This window comes from Zootermopsis nevadensis, unplaced genomic scaffold, assembly GCF_977971745.1.
Source record: "Zootermopsis nevadensis isolate Lab colony 2312 unplaced genomic scaffold, Znev_1.0 Znev_ptg000012l, whole genome shotgun sequence".
In the NCBI taxonomy this organism is placed as follows: Eukaryota; Metazoa; Arthropoda; class Insecta; order Blattodea; family Termopsidae; genus Zootermopsis; species Zootermopsis nevadensis.
The window spans coordinates 9,445,983-9,458,024 of NW_028259144.1; the positions used below are offsets into that span (position 1 = coordinate 9,445,983).

Here is a 12,042-nt window from a genome sequence, read left to right on the forward strand (position 1 = left end):
CTGACGAAACGCTGAATTCTTTTAACATTAGACGAGGCTCATCCTAGACAGCTGAAGTTGAACCCCCCAATATGGATTCTTCCCTAAACATCCGAAATCAAGTTACACACAAACAAAACGAACAGTGGCCAAACACATTCTAATAACTAAAGATTTTACATGACCACACTGTCATAAAAAAAACGTTAATTTGTAAAATGCTTGTTATTCGGTTCAAATACTGGAGTCTCACCGTTTGCTTTCTGAAACATTTAGGATCAAGATAAATAAGCTATTAATTTTACAACCTGCTTCGTAAAGCAGGGACTGCAACTTTGAGGAAAAAACATACATTAAAACTTACTACAAACAAAATGGCCAGGAAAACATTTGAACCTGAAATTTATTTAAAGTTTATTTAACGATGCTTTTTCAGTAGCTCCGAGTATATAGCATAGAGTGAGAGGATGATAGTGAATAATAAATTATAGTGGATGTCAAAGGAAGCGGTCGTAGCCTAATTTAAGGTAGTTTTGTAAAGCTGTCAGTTAACCATTGCACGGGTCGAGAGGCAAAACAACATGACAATAAGTAAAAAAGAATCCAGTCCAACGGCGAACACTGAGACAATGGTGTTAAAACTGGCCTCTATTAGTAATGTCCTAGTTTGCCTACGACAATTAATCAATAATTACCGACGGTAAGAAGTTTGAGAACAAAGTAACGAGGGAATTATTTCTACAACGAAAAAGAACCCAAGAACTGCATAATTTAAAGGCTATGAGCGTCATCTGAATGGGCACGGAACATGATGACTTTCGGGTTGTCAGCCGCGTCGGTGGTGGGCTATCGTAAAAACGGTAAGGACCTTCGTGTTCCATAGCAGGCAGAGAATTTCTTAACTGAGTGAGTTTGTTTGTTTTCTTGGCTATCAGCATCTCAAGGTCTCAACGATGCAGAGACAGCTCGTGTTATCTCGTGACGTCTGCCTGTGACCAACTCCGTAGCACTCACTCAGTGTCTTAATTACATTCCTTAGCTTTCAAAATACATACACCAATCTGTAAAAAAATATTTTCAGCCACGAAGATGTACGTAGTTCCTCCGAAACGTTGAAATAAAGTGACAATACTCAACGGCACTACAACCCAGAAGACCATCATCTAAATTATACCTCTTGTTTCCTTTAGTATTCAGTAAATGTAAGTAAAGCCATCCCGTTACATGCCATATGGGCGCTTCGAGGGAGACGTAGTATAGCTCATACTCATTCTTGACCATCGCACTCGATGGGGGGTGAGTGGTCAGCGTCAAACCCCGGCCGCGCTTTACGCCCGGGAAAGGGCCCCCGGTACCCATTGGTTTGGAGGCATTCAGGAAAGGATTCTCCGCATGATGATCGAAAAACTTCTTGCACACATGGCGCAACAACCAGAAGACAGCCATCTTCCTTCGTCGATGGACTGTAGCAGAAGATGAAATTCCGAACCGAGTGTCAGAGCGAGAACCACATATTTGGTTCAATTCGTTAAATACACACATGCCCGTTACTCAATGTTAATAATTTAAAGATAACTTATCTGCTTCTCTTACACATAGTATGATGAAGCAAATGTCGTCTCTTCCTGAAGAGATTATGAAGAAATTAAATAACATACGCACTGTGTCATAAAACAGATTGCATCAAGCTGTACGTCAAATGCTTAGTTTCGCTTTTCTGCGCCCATAAATGGTCATTTCACAGTAAAATGTCGACATATGGAAGATTTTAAACACAAACTTCGGTGATGTGTTGATTTGATTCACTTTGTTAATGGCGGTGCACGCGGAAAAAGTTGTTTCGCTCAAAATAAGGGCGAAAAGAGACAGGAGGTCTTCAACAGGCTAAGAAATGGATTTCGTGCTAAGTAACATGAATCAATCTTAAGAAATTAAGGCGGCCATCACATACGTGACACTTGACGTAGGAAAACGAGCAGTCGAGTCTCCCACGTTCCAAAGATCGACTTTCACGCAATAATAAATAATCAAACGTTCGACCAGGCCGAGTCCGAATACCAAAATTTTTCAATGTAAGACGCAGATCCAAGTCTCACTGTTACAGCTACTTGACTTTTTATACAGAACAGCGGCAGGTAACTGGAACCTTGGCCATCCTCCAGATGATACATGAATGACGATAATGACATGGAGAAACCGAATGACGTTGAGAAACACCTCTTACAGTGCCACTCTGTCCAGTACAAATCCCATACGGACTGACCTGGGCGCGAACCCGGGTCTCGACAGTAAAACAAAAATATGTACCTCATACGAGGTGCGATCGGAAAGTTTCAAGACTGTGTCAATAGAGGGCGAACCGGATGTAGTACGAGCTTCTGCCGCTAGGGGGTGCGGCCTACATTCATAGTGAATCAGTGTGCCAGCCGGCATCATCGAATTAGCATTTGTTTCTTAGTTACGGGCGTTTTGGTAGTGCATTACACCGACCCTCCTGCGATTTCGGAATGGCGTGTGCATCAAATTTTGCCAAAGACTCGCCAAAACGGCTACGGAAACCTATGAAATGCTAAAGCAAGCATTTGGGGAGTCCGCAATGGGTCGTGCACAAACTTTTGTGTGGCATTCACGTTTTAAAAATGGCCGAACCTCTGTCGATGATGACGAGCGTTCTGGACGACCATCTTCGAGCACAACGCCCGAAAATGTTACGAAGATTCGGCAGGCCATTCACGAAGATCGACGTCGTACCATCAACGACTTGTGCGACATTGTTGGGATAGGCTATGGGACCTGTCAGCTGATTCTAAAGGAAGAACTCCACATGCGACGCATCATGACAACGCGCCAGCGCACACAGCCCTCAAAGTTCGGCAGTTTTTGGCCTCAAACACCATGGCCGTCATCCCGCACCCTCCTTATTCGCCGGATTTAGCTCCGTGTGACTTCTTCCTCTTCCCAAAGATGAAAATTCTGCTAAAGGGAAGGAGATTTGAGACGATAGAAGAGATACAGGCAGAATCGCAGATGGTGCTTGACAGGCTGACAAAGAAAGATTTCCAGGGATGCTTCCAGGCTTGGCAGCGGCGCTGGGATCGTTGTGTTCACTCCCAGGGGAACTACTTCGAGGGTGATGGATGAATTTAATACCTGAGATAAGTGTACGGGTTTTATAGGCGCAGTCTAGAAACTTTCCGATCGCACCTCGTATAACGATAAATGTTAAAAATATTTAAAAACAATGCATAACTGAGTTAAACGACGTATAATCGTTCAGAAAATTAAACACGGCATAAATCACAACAGATATTATTTCTTAGCACGTAGCAACTCAATATCTGAAAGCGACTGCTAACATTCCACTTGATTTAAGACCGTCTTATCGAGTGTCGGTTAATGTTAACATAACAACAACGCCACGGTTTTTATTTTAAAGTTAACACTGAAAACACATCGCTTCAGATGGCGGCAAGGAGTCACTTCCTAAATTTCACAGGATAAAGTACGTCACCTGAGATTACCCAGATGATCTGCTGATTTTAAAACCGGTGCACCTGTACTTTTTATAGCGGAAAAGAGCTTACCTGTATCTGCTGCCCCTGCTGGTTGATCTGCATCTGCTGCGCCTGGTTGATCTGAAGGCCTCCTGTACCCGGACAGGACGGAGGTCTCGGTGGGGTGGAACTGTTGTACTGCCCTACATGCTGTGTTGTTTGTGGAGCCTGGCTACGAGGCAGATATTGAGGGCTCCCGTGATTCGGCAGCGGACCGGGGCTACCGTAAGGCGAGTACTGCTGTTTGGGGGCGTTGCTATACCCCGTGCCCATCATCGTGTTACCACCGGCACCCGCTTGCTTGTTTGAGTTCTGCGGCTGTTGCTGTTGCAAGACCTGACGGCCGCTGTTTGTAAAGGCGGTCTGGGTGGCACTGAACATCACCTGCTCGGACTGCGAACCGCTGTTCACGAAACTGTTTCCCCCGCCCGAACCCGGCACCTGTTTGTTCAGGTACGACGGTGCCCCAGCGTTGCTTCCAGCGCCCCCAGAACCCGGACTGCCGGCCGATGACGGGAACTGAAACTCGCCGTACGGAGACCTGACATTTCTGGCGGTGGCAGCTGGATTAAAGCTCATGCCGAGCTGGGTTTTGTGCTGGTGTTGTTCGGCCATCTGCTTCAGGGTCTGTGCAGCTGGACTGAGCTCCGCCAGACCGGGTGGATATGGGGCCATGCGCGCCTTCGACAGCGACTGCGGGTCGTATACGGGCTGGGGTGAGTACTGGGGGTTCCCTGTCATCAGAGGGCTGGGGCTGTTGTGTTTGCCTACGTCTATCAGGTGTTGCGGATGATGCAGTTCTTTGTCGTCTTCTGCTTTCAACTGTCCCCCTGACCCCACTTGCGGAGGGTGGCACACACCACTAGCACTAGTACTGTTCGTCAAACCGTCCACAGTCTTATCCTCAAAGTCAAAGTCTTTCATAAATTCCGGATGAAAGTCTGAGATTTCGGATATGAGATCTTTGAACGCGTCAGAGGTAATAATTTCGTCGCTAGTATCGTCACCGATGAGGTCCGAGAATCCGGGGAAACTTGCCCCGTTTGCCGCTGCGTCTTTCTCAAGGGCAGCCGCACACTGTTCAAGGTCCACGAACTCGCTGTCTGGCTCCTGCTTACACTCCACAAGGTTACCGATGTCAACACACGATCCTCCGCCTCCCGGAGTCGTCGTTCCACCCGCACTGGCACGCCCTCCAACGGTAGAGGCCGGCGTTCCAGGTCCCGATTTCGGAGACGCCACATCGCTCTTAACAGACGCGTTGGTGAGAGCTTTCACCGTCACGTTAGTGGAGATCTGCTGCGGTTGAGAGTTGGCCGCCGACGTCGTGAACTCCAGCTGTTGCACGATCTCCACAGAGAATTTGGTTAGGTTCTCCGTTGACTGTTGCTGCTGAGGGCCTCCTGAGGGCCTCTGCTGGCCACCGGGTCCTGTGCATTGGATCTTTGCTGGCGGTTCGAAAGCATCTGCAGAACCTCCAGGGGGTTCCAGTTCTTCAGCTGTCCGTTTCAGGAATTTTTGCTGCTGAAAATAAACAGAAGATAAAATGTCACAAACTAACTGTATACATCGCAATGGAAATTCAAATTAATGTGTTTATTATTTAACGCAAATCTTCATAAGTATAACTCCCGCTATTGAAATGTCACGAAACGACATACCAATTGCCTGCCATCAGTGTTAGCAAGTCTTCTAACTTACGTACATGGCGTGTGTGACAGCCTTTCTACACAAGTCTAGTTTAAGAACTGTTTGCATATTCATGTTCATAAAATGCTTTAAATTTACACTTGCGTGTAGTTAGCTTCATATAGAAATGCATTTCACCACAATTTCCAACGCTGTTTTAACTAGTCCAGTACAATCTTTGCGATGACGTATGTGAAGTTACACTTTCCTTTTAGTCTGGCCGAAGTGAAATACGACAAAACGTCTCTCGACACGAGGAAGATTTAAAAAATTCCTTAGATTCTGCGACTAGTGGCGCCGACATATTTGGTTCAGATGTTACTGCTTCTCTTTCCGGCCTATTTAACTTCCAACGTGACGGTTTGCTTTCATTTCCTGACGAGAGCTACTAAACGTCTTTCGAGGTCTGCCAGTAAGTTTCTAAGCATACCAATTCCACATCCTTTTCTTCTACGCCCATCCATTATCATATTCGTCCTCCTTTTATCCACAGCCTTCTATTAGCCTTCCTAATAAGCCCATTTTCACACGGACGTGTTGGGGTACCGGATGAATATGGGGTCTCCTCAGGGGCCTTCTAGGGTCATATTCATTTTCCCAATGTAAAAATAATTGGTAAGATTTGATGTTTTCACGGCGGTTGAGTCTGAAGATGGCTGTCTTCTTGGTAGTTGAAACGTTTAGTCTGATAGAAGTTTACCGACGTTTCAGAAGTCCTGGCCGTATCTAGTACGGGTCCGAGTCTACATCGTTGAAACATTAATTTTATATTACACGAGGTCAATCGTTAAATTACGAAGTCAATAATTTGTCTTTTGATTGAATAAAAATTTTCTTGCATATTATCCATCGTCTAGTAAATATAAAACGTAAAACGACGTAATCCCTATTTCCGGAGATAGGGATTAGCTCTATCTAGTGGGCCCAACTGTGTAGGAACCTGAAGACGGAGATAGAGTCCCATCTCCGAAACGTCGTTTTACGTTTTATATTTACTAGACGATGGATAATATCCAAGAAAATGTTTATTCAATTGACTCTTCACCATCGTCAAGAAGTTTTAGATTTGTCTTTTGATGATTAAAGTTCTGCTGCAAGTGTATTAAAAAGTATCGAAACATGGATTAATACAGAAATCACGTTGCTTTAGTACAACGTTTCTGGTATAATCATTTCTGAGCAACACGGCTTATATTTCAGATCGTTCAACTCCTCGATGGCCAGGAATCATAACGTACCAGTCGCTCTTCGGTGCTAACTGGCTGTTTCGTGCAACTCCCGAAGAGGTGTTTGCAGCCCTACGGAGCGCCTATTAAAATTACTCCGTCCGTAATCATGTGATATACAACAACCAAAAACAATGAAATAATTAAAAAAAGGTAGTGGAGTGGCGAGAAAGATAGTCATCATGTTCGGGTGTGAATGAGCTGTTTTGCGTTTTCATTCACAAACATCGTCTACTTCCCGATTTCCACCCTGCGACCCAAAACTCCAGAGGTTTCTCCTCATCCCCTATAGGAAAACCCTGAGATTGTAAATTAAATAGGCCACCGACCATTTCATACCAAATCATTCCCATTTCAGTACGTAACAACCACGACATTCATCATGCGAACCACATAACTGATACAGCATCTAACAGAACGCGGCGGAACAAAGCTGCACTTTCGCGATTCTAATTACAGACCGAGCCGATCCTTAATGATCCACTAATTGCGGATGTTTTAGTTAACAGCCTACTACTCTGACGTTCACGACTCCTCAAACAATCGAAAGAATCGAGTCCTCATAGCATAACATTAACTAGCGTAGAATGATTTCACCGATTGGAAACAGAACCAGCGACCACCGTATAGAACCGTGACTAACGATCATCTGTTGACAATGGAGCATCAATTATTTCCTTCCTGGAGTAGAGGTTGTTTATACTACTTAACAATAATTACATAACACTAAATTAAATTACATTACAATGATACTTAAATCAAACGATGTTTCCATCAGAAAACGTTTCTTTTAAAACCCCTCTTAAAAAATATTAATTATTTGTAGTGTTATCACAAGTTATACGAACACCATTTTGTACAGGCTGCAGAATCCGCCATTTTCTTAACCTACGCCACATTTATCAGCCTCATACAAAACAGATACAACTTTAGATCATTCATGAATGATTTTAAAACCACGTTCGGCGTAATTTATAAATAACAACACTAGGGCAGGTTTGCTTCCTTTTAACTGAAGCTGCAGATAGCGGTTGTACAGAGAATAATAATAACACAACCGAAGATGGCGAAAAAAGTGGCTTACGGCGTGGAACAGCTGTTCGGTTGTACATGTCAGTCAAGGAGTTTGCTCACGAACTCGTTCAGCTGAAATGCTTGCGGAACCAAGTCAAGTAGTCTACCGTTACTACTAAGAGGTCCCAGCTTCCACAAACAGAGATGAAGTAATTATTGCAATGAAGATAATTCGGAAAGTCATCTTCATGATACGTTATGTTCATCAGGGCATGGAACCACCTCCATTCTACACTGCTTTACAGCCAGACCTGCTAAGGTATTTCCAGTAAACATATATTTTACCCACGCCACCCCATACATCGACGCTTTAGACGCGAAGACCGGACTGTTCCCAGCAGCCACGTCGAGGCGGCGTACTGAGGGCGCGGAGGTAAAGCGTATCACGTTCTGGACTTAGAGAGATAAGAGATAAGCAGTCATTTAACAACCCCCGACCACATTAACTGAGACAATCTGGGCGTCGTAAAGGAAATTCTTTTTCGAGAATCGAACGACGATCGTCTGGCCACTGGCCGGTCACTTTAGTTAAATGTAAAAGAAACCTGTTATTGTTCTTAGTTACGAAGTCCCAGTACAGGAAACTTACCACACACTGGACGTGCAGTGTAATAACCTGCGCGACGTAGTTATATATATATATATATTTCGGCAGTAAAATCGGAAGTTGTAACTGGGCGCATTCGACTCAGGACAAGGAGAAATAGCGGGCTTTTACGAACAAGGTAATGAACACTATATTCCATAAAAGGCGATGGATTTCTCCACTATCTGAGAGACTACCAGCTTATCACGTAGCAGTCTGCTCAATGGCGTTAGCAATTTTTATATAAAATTTATATATAGAACGTATATTTTGTAAACCGGTTTCAATGACTTCGAAACAGTTACGGAACGTTTTCTACTCTTAGAGCGCTGAACCGGAATAAAGCAGGAAGTTAGATTACTCTCCTAACTGAACCTTTACTTCAATTGGTTCGAAGCCCTGCTTCAGGGTTTGCAAGAAATTCGCAAAATGCGTTGACCGTTAACCTCAAAACTTAGTAAGAGTCTGCTGAAGCCTTTTTACCGCAACATTCTTCGAGCACGGACAAACTATCCTTTCATGAACGTCTTCTTGGAAATATGATACGATTATTTTATAACAAATTTAAATAATTCCCTAAATATTATTTGTAAATAACTACCATCTTTCCAAATAAAATTATTTGATTTTTGTTCGAAATTCAATCGTCAACTAAGCGTCTCAAACAGGGTGACAAACAAAACTAAAAACGAACGAATATATCCGGGCTTACGGTCATAGACACCGTACGTAGGAAGGCAACGGATATAACAACGAAATCATCAACATAAGAATCGACTGTGTCCGTCAGATTTGAGGTTATTACAAAAAAAGAGTGTAAACAGAACGCTGTGGGGGTTGCGGGCAACTGACTGAAATAGACCCGTTGTTCCGTCAAGCGACCCATGACGATACAAAGCGGTTAAGCAACACGGAGCGTGACCTTAGGTAGCACACAGAATGACGCGTGGTATTAGTTTCCGGCTCAGACCCGGCCACGGCTTTGGTATGAATCCCAATGGACAGTCACTGGAACAGATCCTAAGAACAATCTGATTCTTGTTAAATTTTTGGAAAGCGGAAATAGAGAATAGCATCAAATACTAAATACAAAAAAATAAAAAAATAATAAAAAAATAAAAAAGGAAGAAAGGAAGAAAAGATGTGGACACCATTAAATGATTGAACCTTTGTGAGCACAAACACGGCTTAGATATTTAAAAATTAATTTCCTTCGTGAAGGAAAATAAGTGAGTCTGCACTACAAAGATCAGATGGTTAGTGTTCTGATAGAAATAATCGTTGTTCATTCTGAAAATCATACAGAACCCAACTTTTTTTATTCAAACGAAGAGTTACTAAATGTTACAGTGCGTGGTACATATAGTTACCATCGCGCTGGTCAAAAACGACTATGCACGACTGAAAAATTTAATTCAGATCACGTATTTCTTGCCTTAAGTACGACAACATGGAATCTCAACACGTTACAGTGATAACAGCGTAAGATTTTGATGAATTGTAACAAAGGAGTGAAATAAATTACCTCTATTAGGCCGTTACCAAATGCTACTAGAATGATTAAATAATGACTGAGATGGACAGCGCATGAAGCACGCATAAGACACGCACACAAATTTTTGTAGCGAATTTCTTCCAGAAAGAGATGACGTATAAAAGTAAAGATCAGAGAGTAACTGGCTATTAAGGAGTGTACCTATTAAATTGCGCAAAACACTCCGATTGCATGGAGCAAGTCACGTTTACAGTGATTCACATTTTATCGTCAAGTAGCTAATATTTCCGTGTGATAGCGCCATTTCTTATCTTCCATTTTACCACGGAATTGCCTCAACAAGACTACCATAAGTTTCAAGTACATCATCTATATGAACTTGCGAAGAATGGAGTTACTATTATTACCACCTCGGGCGGTCGCCATGTTGGTAAAAGGAATTGTGAAATAAGTACGAGTAATGGGTACAGGACAGCCTTTAATGGCAAGTAACTCATTAGCAGTGTCACGAAAATCGATCAGTTAATATTAATAACATCAATGTTCTTCGTTAAACAATTAAACAGTTGACACACGAGGTTTTAACGGAAAGACATGCCGCAAAATGTCTTCGAGAAATGTTGTACAGACACGCAGGAACTTATATTTCTGTAGTCCGTTCCTACCTTTTCTCATACGGTTCTTTGTTTATTCCTACAAACGGGCCGTAATCTCGCAGTAATTTGCATTTTATGTGGCGAACAGCTTGCTCTGATCACAGTACAACGAAACCGAATCATCGTAACGTAATCCTGTTCTGTGTGCAATAATCAATAAGGCCCTCAATATTTGATAACGTCTCATTCCACGATCTGGGTGCAGTCTGCGTGGTTTCCCTTCACCTGTGTACAAAGTCAAAGTCACACACACACACACACACACACACACAAGCGACACTGACGGGCAAATCTTCCAACTAGCAACAACTACGCCAAACATTCAACATTTCACATGGATATATCAACATATCTTTACGAGTAATGAAACATGAATACCGTGGAACCACAAATGAAAGAAATTTAAGAAAAACACAAAAACCCTCAGATAAGAGATGCTGCCTAAAGACTGACAGTAAAGTAGAATTGACCACCATTACAACCCGATGTTCACTTGAGACAGTAAGGCAATTATGAAAACTGAATATGGAAGAATGTGTGATAAAGCAGTACTGAAGTAATTTGAGCTGTACTCAGACACTTTCCTGAAATGACGTCTAGGACAGACCACCTTAAAACATGACAAGATCCAATCTGTATGTAGTTGTACTATTTCTGGTGTAGCAGCAATGAAATGTGCACTTCAGAAAACATTTTTTTTAAAACATTTATATTATACCATTCTCCTTCGGTAGCTCAAGACCGTAAGAGGTTCGATACTTTTATATCAGCGGGTGCAGCCTGTCGGAAAAAAAATTATGGTGAATAAATATATTGACGTATTTATTCGCTGTAGATCGTCACCATGGCCCACGGCATCTTTAGCGATATTGGTGACAGGTCTCGGCGTCCTCACATTTTGGAATCATCATCACCACTCCACAAATCTCAATCTGGCTCCCCATATGCTCTTTTGATGGTTATTGCAGGATCACAGTTGAGTTCAACTTCAAACGTGCACAACCAATTGGAAGACATCACTTGCCATATCCTGCCACAGGTGCGTTCCCAACCCCACAACACGACTCCCCCTAAGCACGAGCTAAATCCCGTATCTTACACTAATAGAAATGCGTGTAAGGCTCCCCACAATATCCAACTACTTCGTCAATTTTCCGGCCTGTCCTGAGCACTTCAGTCTTCGACTTATCCAACATTATATGCTACAATCACAACTTGTACCCTTAGTGGGTGTAACGTGTCCCTGAAAACAGTGAAACCCCGTAAGAGCGCCACAATGTCAACCAGGATCGGAGTTAAAGCGGGAATGGCGGTAAATTGAAACTATTTTTCACACAGATCTCAAACACGGTGCCCAAATCATGTACTGAGCCAATAAAAGGAAGGAGTTAAGTAGGTATTATGCGGCGAGCGGAGGGTGTCGACTCAATACAATATTTCAGAGCTTTCCAGCGAAATATTTCGTGCAATGTTTTGCTAGCTTCCACTGGGATATTCTTTTTTGGACACACAAAAATTTCACCCCCTCCCTTCCCACCGAAACACGATACTGTATGTTAGTTACGGAATGTGAGAGGAATACATTTTGAACCCAGACAAGCTAACGTGTCAAAAAAGGTAGTTAAATGTTCGGCGACAATTTTTTGTAAATTCTGCATGTTTATGTGTACAACTTATTCTATCTAATGTTTAACACTTTGAGGACAAATTTCTTTCCAAATAATATTAAAGAACTCAGTTCACACCTCAGAAAGAATAGAAGTCTATTAAAATTATGGATCAG

General features: G+C 42.7%; 1 protein-coding gene across 4 annotated transcripts in view; it reads right to left on the bottom strand.

The window, feature by feature from the left end:
• The window catches only part of mam (neurogenic protein mastermind), a 275,194-nt gene that overhangs the window by 125,536 nt on the left and 137,616 nt on the right, over positions 1-12,042 (bottom strand). For 2 of the 4 annotated variants that reach the window (XM_087347872.1, XM_087347874.1), the window contains exon 2: positions 3,564-5,054. In XM_087347872.1, coding sequence (XP_087203998.1) covers positions 3,564-5,054 — 1,491 coding nt within the window. Of the gene's footprint in view, positions 1-3,563; positions 5,058-12,042 lie in introns of all 4 variants that reach the window. The other 2 variants (XM_022059495.2, XM_087347873.1) reach the window with 1 other exon arrangement.